Source organism: Typopeltis vanoorti, chromosome 22 (genome assembly GCF_054136105.1).
Source record: "Typopeltis vanoorti isolate ZY-2024b chromosome 22, IOZ_Tvanoo_1.0, whole genome shotgun sequence".
Taxonomy (NCBI): Eukaryota; Metazoa; Arthropoda; class Arachnida; order Uropygi; family Thelyphonidae; genus Typopeltis; species Typopeltis vanoorti.
In genome coordinates, this window is record NC_143570.1 from 2685039 (window position 1) to 2698621 (window position 13583).

The following is a 13583-nucleotide window of genomic DNA, read 5'->3' on the forward strand; positions in this document are numbered from 1 at the left end:
GCGTGGTGAGAAACTTGTCGGTTGGTGTTCGAAGTTCTCAAAAAATGTTCCCAACTAGCTCGCAGTGTAAGCACTGGATGTTCAGTAGTGAACAAAAATTAATAAACCTTCGAACAGAAGTCAACAGAAAGTTCATTGAAAGATATGCACAAGGCAGATCAGAAGAAGTTTGTAAGAAATATTTCTTATCAGCCAGCGAAGAGAAGGTACTTTGCGAACAGTATCAATCTTTGCTTAAACAGTTTTGTAAAAATTTCCAGCCGCCAATGCCAAGGAGTGTAATGGGGACCTCTTTCCATTATTTTAAGCGCTTCTACCTATACAACTCTGTTATGGATTATCATCCGAAACAGATTATAGTGACTTGTATCTATTTGGCGTGTAAAGTTGAAGAGTTCAATGTTTCGATTGCACAGTTTGTTGCAAATATAAAAGGAGATAGAGACAAAGCCACTGAAATAATTTTGAATAACGAGCTCCTTTTAATGCAGCAGCTTAATTATCATCTCACAATTCACAATCCTTATCGGCCAGTTGAAGGACTGTTAATTGATATAAAGACAAGATACAAAAGTATTGCTGACCCCGAACGTTTTAGACCTTTCATTGACGAATTTCTGGAAAATGTATTATGCACTGATGCCATTCTTTTGTATCCACCTTCTCAGATTGCTCTAGCTGCAATATTCTATGCTGCAAATCATTTGGAAGAAAATCTAGATAGCTACTTGTCAGAAGTTTTGTTTTCAAAAAGCTCTCGTGATAAACTAGTCAACATAAGGGAAGCAGTTAAGAATATGTGTTTAATGATAAGAAATATAGAAAATCACCCTAAAGAATTGTGCAAGGCATTAGAAAAGAAATTGGATAAATGTAGAAATCAAGAGAATAACCCAGACAGTGTTGTATATAAAAGGAAACTTCAGGAAATGTTAGATGAAGAAGAAATTGAAAGTACTAGAAAATATTCTAAAATCTCAGAAGAGCAAAGGATGGCTGAGGATGAACTTTTAGGAATTGGTAGTCATCTAGATTGATTTTTTAAGTTATTTCATTCATTGTGATCTTTATTGTTTTTTTTTTTAAACATTTCTGTTAAAACATTAAATGTAATATAATTATAATAAATAATGAGAGTTTTATAAACTTATTTGGCATAGTTTTCTTTGATTCAAACATATTTTTAGTATTTTGATTTAAGTAGTTTTAATAATAGTCTGAGTAGGAAACCTTGGAATAAAAGCAGTGCTATCTCCCACATAAGGAATGCTTTGCATCACTTTCATATGTAAAAAAGCATATCTATTCATGCAAAACATGTTTTGCAGAAATTTGACTCATCAAAAGCATAATTGTTTTGAAGATGTATGGTTGTACTTTTGTAACTTGTGTTATGGAACCTATTTGAAATATACTAATATTTACTTCAGATTAACCATAGATAATACACAAAAAAGTCTAGAAAATCAAAATGCAAATGTTCTAATTAAACATTTCATATGCGAGTATTTAAACATTGTTTCAGAATATGAAACTGCACAAACTCTTAATGAAAAGTAAAGTAAAGTGCTTTTCTAAATCAGATAAGCTTTATTCCTTTAAATATTTTGCAGAAATAATAAATGCATTATCCATTTATTATTATTATTATTTTAGCCTAACATGACTTGAACAATCTGGTCCCAGATAATTTTGATGTATTTCAAATCACAAAATATAAGAGAAAACAAGCAATTGACTTTATAGCACAATAAAATTTATGCTATTTTAATAAAGTAGCATAAATATAATAAAATAAAATTTAAATACTAAAGTTTATAAAAGTGGAAAGGAATGCAATACCACAATGGGATCTTTGCTCCTTGATATAGCTCAAGAAATTCAAAGAATGAAGCAGTGCTATTTTCAGTAGACAAGATAACCGTACTGACAGATGCAATAGAGAGAGAGAGAGAGTATCAAACACATTTTGCAATGGATGTTATGTTGGGAAAATATTGTTCCAGCTAATAAATTGCAGAACTGAAACCATGGGAGAAGGGACTGCATGAAAAAAAATTTTTTTTTTAAGTAGACAAGATTTTTTACAGATGGGACATTTTATTTTCCCCCTGTCACTTGAAGTGCATTTTTTGGATTTGATAGCCCATGGGAAACCCTCCTGTGGATATTCACAGCACTGGTACCTCTTACAAATACAAATGCAGGTTTCAAATATGTATTCAGTACTTGAAACAGTCCTGGACATATGGAATAATTATTAATTATATGAAGAGCCAAAGGCTTCAATTCGGCGACCTAAACTTATTTAAGTTAAGGGATATTACATCCCATATTGTTTCATAGCCGAATAAGAAACTCAAAGAGTTTCATGCCGAATATAGTAAATATATATATATATAAAGTTCGGCGAGTCCAAGCGTAAGCAAATACCTGGATAGTGTTACAACTGACTCTTTAGGGAGTGCAACACTGAGGCAACTCATGGTAAGGGTGGAGCAAGCTCCGATCACTATTCTTGATATTTCCCCATAATGTGAAATATCAAGTGATCGGAACTTGCTCCACCCTTACCATGAGTTGCCTCAGTATTGCACTCCCTAAAGGGTCAGTTGTAACACTATCCAGGTATTTGCTTACGCTTGGACTCGCCAAACTTATATACATATTTACTATATTCGGCATGAAACTCTTTGAGTTTCTTATTCGGCTATGAAACAATATGGGATGTAATATCCCTTAACTTAAAAAAAAAAAAAATGGAATAATTATTTTCTTTTATTTTTCATGACCTATTTAAAGTTCACTTTGATTATATAATGATTACGATTAAACCACAAAATAGTCTCCAGTATTGATATGTATTACCGCTCTGGTTGGAGAGGAATATGACTGGAAATTTTTCTATCAAACACTTGACAAAATCCATGGCAGTAAGTGTGGAATGTTAGTGATCTTTTTTGATTTGCTATTAACTAATATTTTTGGCTAAATAAAAGGTTTATTGTAATATGTATTGGAAAAAAAAATGGAGATTTAACTAATTTTCATGCCAAATGATGAGGTTCAAATTGATGCAGATACCCATGATTTAATGAATAGCTTTTCACATAAGTATTAGATTTATGTGAAAGGTAGTTTTACAAAATATAACATTTGGAGACATTTTTTTGGGGGGGGGATCCACCACTTAAGGGAATTTAATTGTTTTACTGTCAATGTGCATAAATTAAATAAAATTCAAAGATATGGATATCGAAATATGCAATGGCAGATTCTAACAATGAATACACTGATTTGATGTCATTTATAATAAATGATTATGTCACTATAACCCATGGAATTGCCTTCTGTCCCTGACTATCTTAGTAATTCTTATTTTTAGGGACATTGTCTCATTGATGTAAGGCTAGCCATTTTATCATTGTCATGTTAATGATGTGGTGTATATAATTATTGTAAGTTATCCAAAAATTAAGTTCATAACAGAGAATCACATTAGCAGTAGAAAAAGTATGGCTTGCATATATAAAATTGTAATTCTTATTGACAAGACTTGCAAAAAGAAATGAGAATTACGGACAGAGTTGCTGTTTCATTCCCATTATTTCATCTAATATGTGTGTGTATGTGTGTGTTTTAGGTTTACCCAGTCTTTTTTCTTCTTTTTGGTACATTTGTTTATCTACTATTTTTACTAATTTGGTTCTACTATTTGAACTAATATCTACTATTTTGGTTCAACTCAATTCTGTTTATTTTATTTTTCTTTACTTTTTCTTTGTATTTTATTATTTTTTTTTATTATGAATTCTTGTTTAATTTTATGCTTTATTCTTATATATGTTTATTATATTTAACATTACCTTGATGGATACGTGTTTCACTCAGGATTTCTCCATGGGTGCAGGTCACAAAGATTCCTCCAACGATCTCGATCTTGAGCCTCTCTCTCTCTTCCATGTTATACCCATAGATTTCACTAGTGGATCTTCCCATCTTGTAAGTGGTCTTCCTGGTTTTCTCTTTATTCTTGGTTGCCAGTTGAGTATTCTATATGTCCATCTGTTATCCCTGAGTCTGGCCATGTGACCTGCCCATCTCATCTTGCTTTCATATACTGCAGTTACCACATCTTTTATGCCTGATCTCTTTCTTAGTTCCATGTTTCTAACATGTTTCATTCTGCTGATGTTACAAATCCTGCGTTCTATTGCATGCTGAGTTATTCTGAGAGTCTCTTCTTCTTTTCTTGTCGTGTTCCATGTTTCTGATCCATATTGAGTGATGGTAGAATATCACTATTAAATAGTTTTGCCTTCAGAGAGATGTCAAGATTTGGATCAGTAAGTGTTTCTTTTAGTCTGTTGAATGATAGCCATACAACTTTCTTTCTTTTTGGTAGTTCTTCAGATAAATCGTTATTCATTTTTATTGTTTGTCCTAAGTACTTGTATGAGTCAACTTGTTCTATAGGGATGTTATCAATACATAGGTGACTATCACTTGTGTAGATGTTTTTGATCCATTTTGTTTTTTCTAGATTAATTTCTAAGCCTATCTTACTGCTGTTCGTGTATACTTTTTCACTCATTTCTTCTAGGTCTTTTGGGTTGTGGGATATCAGTACTAGATCATCGGCAAACATAAGAATTTGTAGCTTTTCACCATCTATGCTTATTCCTCCGTTTAGGTCTATTTTTTTCAGAATGTATTTTAAAGTGCTGGTAAATAGATTTGGGGAGATCACATCGCCTTGGCGGACCCCTCTCTTTATATCTATATTTATAGGTTGATCAAATAGGGTTATTTGTGTGGTCGGATTTTTGTTAATTTCTTTTATCATGTGGATATAAGTAGGATCCACATTTATTTCCAGTAAGGCACTGATGACTGCATTGTGCTTTTTTAAAATCAATAAAGAGGAAACATAGAGGGATTCGGTATTTTCTGCATTTTTCTGTTATTTGTGAAATGACTTGGATATGATCTATTGTGGAGAAGAAGCCTCTTCTGAATCCTGCCTGCTCTCTGCTGGAGTTGTCTTCTAGAGTGTTTTGGATTCTGTTCAGTATTACTCTGTTCATGATCTTATATATGTGAGAGAGTAGACAGATTGGATGATAGTTTGTCTTCCTTGTTCCCTTTTTTGGATAGAAGTATGGTTTTTGAGGTTTTCCATTCCTCTGGAATTTTTCTTTCTTTGAAGTACCACGTGAATCTGGCAGCCAAGGCTTTGAAAATAATTGGTCCACCTTGTTGGATTTCTTCAGCCTTAACATGATCAAGTCCTGAGGCTTTTCCTTGACTCATTTTCTTAAGGGCATGTTCTATTTATCATATATTTATCAAATATTTATCATACTTATATAAAATTCTGGTTTTATCAATTCGATAAATAAAAATGTCCTCTTTATAATAGAAGGCTTTTATTTAACAGAAATTTGAGTACCATGCTTCTTATCTTTACTTGAGTGTATATGTTAAGGAAATCATTTTCAAAAATGCTTTGTATATTTGGAATGTTTGTGTGTAACAGGGAAATTCTTATATCCTTGCATTTTTCCATGTTCATGAATTCAGTAACATGAAGTATTATGATTTTTCACATCATTTTAAAAGAGCAAGCATCATCAGTTGTGTGTTATGAATGAGTGGGTGTGATGCAAAATGTTAATTGACTGAGCATAATTAATCCCAAATATGACTTCTTATCACATTTTTCAGCAAATTTACATGCTATTATTTAAAGGGAGCAGTATAAAATGAAATACTTTAGTAACCAAACTTTTCCACAGTCCTCTACATGCATAGTGTTCTGTTCTGTTCTATGCAAAATAGCGGCCTGGTTGGTCGAGTGGATAGCATATCTGCACTCCAGCCAAAAGGCTGCAGGTTTGAATCCCGCCATTGAAATGGATGTTTGCAATTTGTCTGTGGAAATATACCAGTGGTGGTTGGCAGTAGATGACGTTGGTGTATTATTATTATTAATAATGTTGTGTAGTTGCAGTCATTTGGTGATTGAATGGGAGACTCCCTGGAGGTGCCAATAATAATAATAATAAATACACTTTACGACATTTATTTATAATTAGTTGCCTAAGTTAAGTAACACATGAAGAGTTTTTTTTATTAACAAAAATGTTCATTTGTGATGAAAATAGATATTTTTTTGATAGGAGAATACCATTTCTACAGAAATTTATCTCCAATTTTCTGAACATTAATTATTGATATTATTCATAAATTAATAGGAATGGATTACCATATGGTTTTTTTTTACTGATCTTTTTAAAAGGGTTTCACTTGAATAGTTTAAAAAAACGATTTAGAGTACTGGAAATTTTATTAAATGAAATGCTATTAATAGCACTTTTTTTTTTTTTAATTAAAAAGCAAAAACCTTCCCATTAGCAGCATAGAAGAGGAAACAGAATTTTTCATTAGAAGATTTGTTGTTAAATAAAGCTCCAAAGCATCTTTTAATGTCTTCAAATATCTTCTATATGCTAATAAACTAAAGAATGATTTGGGTGAGGCATCCCCCAACACACGTGTGATGATTCTCTCTAAAGTTAGCATGAAACTTTTTCTTTTTGATCATAGTGCAAGCCAATCATCAAGAAATTCTGTGCTTATTGAAAATATAATATTTGAAATATAATTCATTAAAATGAAGCGCAGTGTGAAAAGGTTGATAAAGCGTTATTTATCCCAAAACTTGCTTGATAAATAAGAACAAAAACCAGTATATATGATTATTTTATCAGACTATACTAAAGCATGCTGCAATTTAGAAACAATTACAGAAGGAAGAATGGAGGAGAAAAAGAGAAGAAAAGCCTGGCTAGACCACATCTTAAAATGAATTGGACTGAATTAGTTATCAGTAGTGTTAACTGCTGTTAACTAATTCAGTAAAAGTATGAATCTCCAACTTCTCTTATGTGTCTCCTCCATTCAAAATGTTGGCACTATGGAATGAGAAAGCACATTGTGAGTGAGAGAGAGAGAAACATCATCCTTATATTGGAAGCAATTTAGATGATCAAGGATTTTGGTAAGTAAATTGGTAACTTTGGATTATGATATCAGCACGAGTGAAACTGCCATAAAACATCTTAATTTGTCCCCATTTTTGGGAAAGGTAAGTTTTTATAACCTAGAGATACTTACTTTCATTCATGTTTTTTTAATGTTCTAATAGAATACAAATTATAATGTGTTGTATTTTGAAATGATTCAGTATTTTTTTTTTTTATATAGATTCTAGGATATGCATGAAAGTACTATGGCGCAACTTGCCTATCCTGGTACATTGCAGCCTCCCCATGTTGCTGCCACTGCACTTAGTAATACCTTACCAACACCAGCAATGGATTCTCAGTCACTGGAAAGGGCTTTTAATGGTGCTGGTATGATGCATTTCTTGCTTTTCTTTATTTATTATATAATATAGAAGTACTATATATTAAAATATATACAGTACTTCTATATTATTAAAATCTAATGTGAAATTCCAATATTAGAGTAATATGAAAATATCCTTATAATTTTATATTTTTTGTGTATGTCACAATCTATTTTTATTCAAAATAAATAACCTTTAAAAATTAATATTTTCCAGCTTCATCAGCAGGAACCTCTTACAGCAATCCTTTGTCTCCCACACTTCCATATCCCCCTTTGAATTGTCTTCCACCATCAGCATATGGAAGTAGTTGGCCTCCAGTTTATCCTAACATGGCAACAGCAGCAGCAGAACCAAGAGAGATATCACCAAATGTTGTGGGAAATAGCACTCTTGGTAAAGGTGTGGAAATTAAATTGAAGAATAAAAAAATGTGGGATACTTTTAACAAAGCTGGAACAGAAATGGTCATCACAAAGAATGGCAGGTAAGATTAGAAAAAAAAGTCTTCAAATTTTCTCCCTCTCTTTCTCTGGCCACATTCAAGTCTTGCAAGTGCTTCACTCTTTAAGGTGTATAATCTTCCTGACTTATTTTAATGTCAGGAAGATTTATATACATATTTTTGTTAATTTCATAATTATAATCATTTTAATTTAAGTATTTTTTTTAATGGAAAAGAATGAAATAGGATTTGCACAGGATGTTTTTTTTTCCCCCTTTCATCAGGTTTTACTTTTTTGTGTGTTTAAATATATTTTGACTAATGTAACATGTACTTACAATTAAGTATATACTGATCTTAAGATTTTTTTAAATATGTGGCTAAATTTCATTTCAAAAGTAGCTGTACTATTTTAGTTAATTTGCAAGAATTATTTAGCAGGCTGATATTAGGGATAAGGGAGCTGTGATGAAGAATTTTTAGGGTTCAGGATTTAAAAAAAAAATGCTATATAGTACTTGCCATCCATAAATATTTAGTCTAGTTACCTGATTCATTGCAATGACTATTCATAGTTCATCTCAGGAACTAATTTCCCTTTCTTCTTAACTTATTTTCTACTCCTGAGAATTTTTTATAGATATTTAAAGAAATAAGTCAACTCTCAAACCTTCAGTAAGTTCCTTGATCCTAATAGCATTGATTCGTGCTGCAAGTCAACTTCTAGTTTACAGTATATTTGCTTTTTTGTCCACTGTCTGTTCTACTGTCATTTATCTTAAAAATTTGGCTTAATCTAACTTATTTTCTAAAAAGCTGCCATTTGGATGGTAAAGATTTTTAGTGTTTGATGAGAAGTGCATATTAAAATTGTAATACCTTTTGATATTACATTGAAATATATGATGGATACGAAACGTATGAGGATGCGTATTTGATCCATAATGGCTGGTTAAGGTGGTTAATTGCACACTTCTTAAATCTGCATTGCTGCAGTATATTATTTCTGCGTCAGGAATATGTTCCAAAAATTCCTAAAGCATTTCCAAAAAGATAATTGTTTTCTGAAGAGAATAATCTAATTAGCACAATCTAATGGTTTTTCTCTTCCTAATTCATTCTGCTTTTCCTATCACAGTGACTCAGATTTTTTTGCTAATCTGTTCAAAATATATTTCCATTGACTTATTTAGAGAACTATAAAATATATTACTTTATGACAATATGTACAGCAACTTAGAGCATTAAGAATTAGCCACCATCTGTTCGTAGTTCAATATAAACTCACCAGTATGCTTTTCTTCTGCTTTCATCCTTTGAACAAGTTTCTTTTATATTTCCTGAAAATCACAATAAAAAAAAAGTTATAGATATTCTTATCCAATGTTACAGTACAGTACTGAAGCAGTTATAGCATGTACAGGTAACTTTCGTATAACGCAAATGTTAGGTTCCATAGAAATGGCGCGTTATATAAGTCGTGTTATATGAGACTCAGATCACATAGAAAAAGTAGGATTAGTTTCCGAAATTTTTTTTTTTTTAAATTATATAAACAACAATGATATATCCAACAAAAACAATATTTTTATTTAATTCAGGTAATTCATGTAAGTTAAGAAAACAAACCATGAGACAAATACGTGCTATAAAATTATAAAAATTACAAATTGTACATAAATTTCATTGCATATAATGCATAAATGTTTTAGACACAATAAAATAAAGCGCATATTTTAATCCTCATCACTGTTTTCAGAAATAACTTTTTGTAGATGTTCTTTAAGTGGTTGGAGGGCGTCACCACTTGAAATCTCTTGGATATCATTTGTATAATTCTCATTGCATACTTCAGCTGGTTTAGTCATCAAGAAGTCAGTAATAAGACTTTGCTTTTCACTATACTGCAATTTTTTTTATTAAGTTCATAATATGGAGTTAAACAAATATCCAATTTTCTTGTGAATTTTCTGGAGCGCTCCATTGAGGGATCATTATCCATAAAATAACTTCTTAACTTTCTTGCCAAGCACAATCCTTCTGCTAATTTCTTGAAACTGAATTCTTTAATGGATTCATCACAATCAGAATCTTCGGCAGAACTTTCCCTGACATTTGGTTTGACATCATCTATTAATTGTACCAGTTCCTCCTCATTTAAATCTATTTCCTCATCAATTAATTCACTAATTTCATTTTCAACCATATCGCAAAAGCCCTCTCCACCAAAGATGTGTGCGACGCTTATTATACGACATAGCTCGGCATCCACTGGAGGTACGAAATTTTGTTCCAGAACGGCTTCAGGCTATATTTTTTTTCCAGCAAGCATTCAGCATAGAGGGTTGTAATTCCTTAATGGACAGAAATAATTTTTACACAATTCAGTATTGAAAACTCTTTCCATTTTTGAGGCAGTGTCATGTTTGGATTAGATACCATTTTTTCCAAAATTAATTGAAATGTTTGCCGAATATAATATGACTTAAATGTTGATATTATTCCTTGGTCGAATAAGTGGTTGAATAAGTGAAGTAGTATTAGGTGGCAAAAAAGTTATTTTAATATTCGGATGGCTTAAATTTGTTGGGTGGCCTGGTGCATTATCTAAAATTAGTAGAATTTTGAAGTCTATATTCTTTTTCTTTGTGTAACTTTCTACATCGGGTACAAAACACGTGAAAAACTACTCTTCAAACATGCTAGCTGTAACCCATGCCTTTTTGTTGGCTCGCCAATAAACAGGTAGGGTGGACTTGTCGAGCCCTTTCATTGCACGAGGATTTGCGGATCGGTTAATAAATATTGGTTTTGTCATGTAATCACCTGATGCTTTACTACAAAACAGTAGAATAATTCTATCTTTGGAAACTTTGAATCCAGGAGCTGACTTTCATTTTTTGAAATATAGGTGCGTTTTGGCATTTTTTATAATCCAGATATAACCCAGATTCATCCGCATTGAACACCTGGTCTGCACTGTAACCACCTTCTTTAATGATTTTTAAAAGTTCTGCTGATGCTGATTCTCCCTGGATTTTAAGATTATACAAAGAAAACCGCTTGTTAAAGTTTTTGAACCAACCCTTAATGGCACAAAATCCATGCTGAGAGATTTCTTCTGAAGAATCTTGATCAAGTTTTTTTAAATGTTTATAAACTTTGAGAGCTTTTTGCTTAATAAGGTGTCCATCCAAAGGAATTTTCTTTTGAGTGCAATCTTCTATCCAAATCATTAGAGATTTCTCCGTTTTTTCTATTAGAATATCGCGAACGCGAGCAATGCACTTTGCTTACTGTTGACCCAGCAATAACACTTTCTTGGATTTTATGTTTATTTTGTTGATTCATTTAAATTCAGAGTCCTTGCAACAACTCCTGGTTTTTCTCCAATTTTCAGCTGATCCAAGATTTTAATTTTTTCTTCGAGAGAAGTGAGTTTCCTCTTCAATGTTGGTTTTTTCCTTTTCGTTGCAGTTTTAGTGGCCATTACAATAAAAATAAACTTTAACATAAAAAAAAGCATTACATATGTATGCATTACAAATATTAAAATATATTACAAAAGCATTACATATATATAACTCACCAGAAAATAAACTGCTCAGCTTGAGAATAACACACGATTTTAAATGTTTTTTCCTGGCAGAAAACGAAGACAATTTTCAACAATAAACACTTTATACAGTAGATGGCGAACCCATCTATGGTTTACTGCATGTTTATAAATGCATGCATTTATAAACATTCCATTTAGGCTTTTATTTTTGTATATAGAAGACGTCTTAAGTTTGTGTAGCAATAATCGAGCTTTGCATTGTGTATCGAAGGCCAATGCCTGCTTGTCTAGTCAAAGCTACCTTTGCTTGCTCAGTTGTAGGAGCTTCCAGATCACTGTGATCCGCAGCAGCACTGATTTCGTGCACTCACATAGCCATTTCACGTCGTCTCACTCTTGCTTAAACACAGGCCATATGCAGTCAACGTAGCTCTAGCTATGTTGACTGCGTATGGCCTATGGCTGAAGCTCACTGGTGCTTCAGCACCAGTGAGCTTCAGCCAGCCTTTACAAGTGTGCGTGTTGCTTGGAAAAATTAAGTTACAACCAACTTTTTATGATGATGTTATTGACCAGTTCATAAAGAAGAACCGTAGGGTAGAATTTGTATTCAAGTAGCTAAATTGAAAAAGATAGAATATTATTTGTAAAATAAATGTTGTATTTGTATGATTAAATGTACATAAATGTCTAAATATATAGTTTTAAATGGTCAGTAATTCATTATTCTGCTAATCAGATTTCAATCACACCTCTCACTCCCTGAATGATAACAAGAGCAAGTGTGAATTTCAAGACCAGTATTCACCCCCGGGTAGGACATGAACTATTAGTCCCAGTTTGTCATAATGATGATAGCATATATATTTATGTTCAAGGTGGATGGTAATTGATCTTGTCTGTCCATAGTAGGCTAAGCTGCAGTCATTTTATAACCCCCTCCCCCATATGTTAAAGAATTTTTTGTTGTTCTAATAAGAACAGAATATCAGTATATTCAGTTAATAGCTTTATTCTTTCAAATTTGATAAATTAATTTAATTCCTGATTAACTTTAGCTTTTAAGAATGAAAGGAAATAGTACCATTCTTAATTTTTCTGCAAACTGAATATATTATTTTATTTATTTTTTTCAGGCGTATGTTTCCTACTTTACAACTTAGCATAACTGGACTTGACCCTAATACATACTACTTTGTGGTAATGGATATTGTACCTGCTGACAGCTGTCGATATAGATATTCTGGTTGCCAGTGGGTTGTGTCTGGTAATGCAGAGTCGCAATTAATGAATCGGATGTATATCCATCCTAATTCTCCAGCTTTGGGTTCTGAGTGGATGTCATTTGCTTTTCACAGAGTCAAACTTACAAATAACTATTCAGGAAGTAAGGAGGGAAAGGTATGATTTTGGTTTTGCATTTTAGTGTTTCAGAATGACATCTTACAAGTACTGTGTAAGATGTCATTCTGAATGTGTAAATATGTTTTTTTTTTTTTTTACTAGAGCCATTCTTTATCCTAAGCTAATATCATTACAACTAAGTCACCACTCTTATCAGGCTTTAGTAAGACTACAGGATCCGTCGGGTTTGCTTTATTTTTCATTGCCATTTAAAACTAAAATTTCCACTAGTGAATTTGTATCGAATCACTTTTTTTTTACTGGTGTTGTTGACAAGTCAATTCAACTATAGTAAAATACCAGTGGGGTGCTTAAGGGTCAAAGCTGTATAACTGAGAGGAGACCTCCACATAGCCTTTAAAGGAATGCGGAGAACCGACCAGGGCTTCTGACCTAATGTCCAATCCTCACCTTCTCGTGGTGCACCCTGTTGGGTATCTACTTTGATACTGAACGAACGAGGATGGGCTGGCAATTTGGGATTTAGCCGACCAAATTGTATTCTTATTGGTTAAACCAAAATAAAAAATGATGGTACAACATGACAAAATTTCATGCCGGCTGGGGCGTCGCCCGGTTAAACAAGGCCCCCGTTGTTTTCGCCAGGGAACCAGGGCAAACAGCGAAAAGTCAGCTACTGGAACAAATCTGAAAACAAACCCCAACTCAACATCACCAGAGTTAAAGATCGGTACTATCAACGTAAGAAGCCTGAATGGCAAAGAAATGGAGCTAGCTGAGGAATTAGATAAGTACCAGAT

The 13583-nt window shown here is 32.6% G+C and overlaps 2 protein-coding genes across 2 annotated transcripts in view; both read left to right on the plus strand.

Annotated features, from left to right (window-relative positions):
- On the plus strand, positions 1 to 7768 carry LOC150094110 (cyclin-H-like). Its single transcript, XM_090412142.1, has 3 exons — positions 1 to 1020; positions 7270 to 7418; positions 7631 to 7768. The coding sequence occupies exons 1-3, from the start codon at positions 45 to 47 to the stop codon at positions 7691 to 7693; spliced, it is 1188 nt and encodes a 395-aa protein (XP_090268268.1). The 5' UTR covers positions 1 to 44; the 3' UTR covers positions 7694 to 7768.
- LOC150094111 (uncharacterized) overlaps positions 7735 to 13583 on the plus strand; it is a 26235-nt gene continuing 20386 nt past the window's right edge. The window contains exons 1-2 of the mRNA XM_090412141.1: positions 7735 to 7901; positions 12555 to 12819. Of these exons, the coding sequence (XP_090268267.1) occupies positions 7747 to 7901; positions 12555 to 12819 (420 nt within the window). The 5' untranslated portion in view covers positions 7735 to 7746. The remainder of the gene's footprint in view (positions 7902 to 12554; positions 12820 to 13583) is intronic.

Excerpts from the sequence above, each read along its gene's own strand:
- LOC150094110 (XM_090412142.1), top strand. The coding sequence starts at position 45 with ATGTTCCCAACTAGCTCGCAGTGTAAGCACTGGATGTTCAGTAGTGAA. Across the intron at positions 1,021-7,269 it reads GGATGAACTTTTAGGAATTG|ATTCTAGGATATGCATGAAA; the intron begins GTAGTCATCTAG and ends TTTTTTATATAG. Across the intron at positions 7,419-7,630 it reads AAGGGCTTTTAATGGTGCTG|CTTCATCAGCAGGAACCTCT; the intron begins GTATGATGCATT and ends AATATTTTCCAG.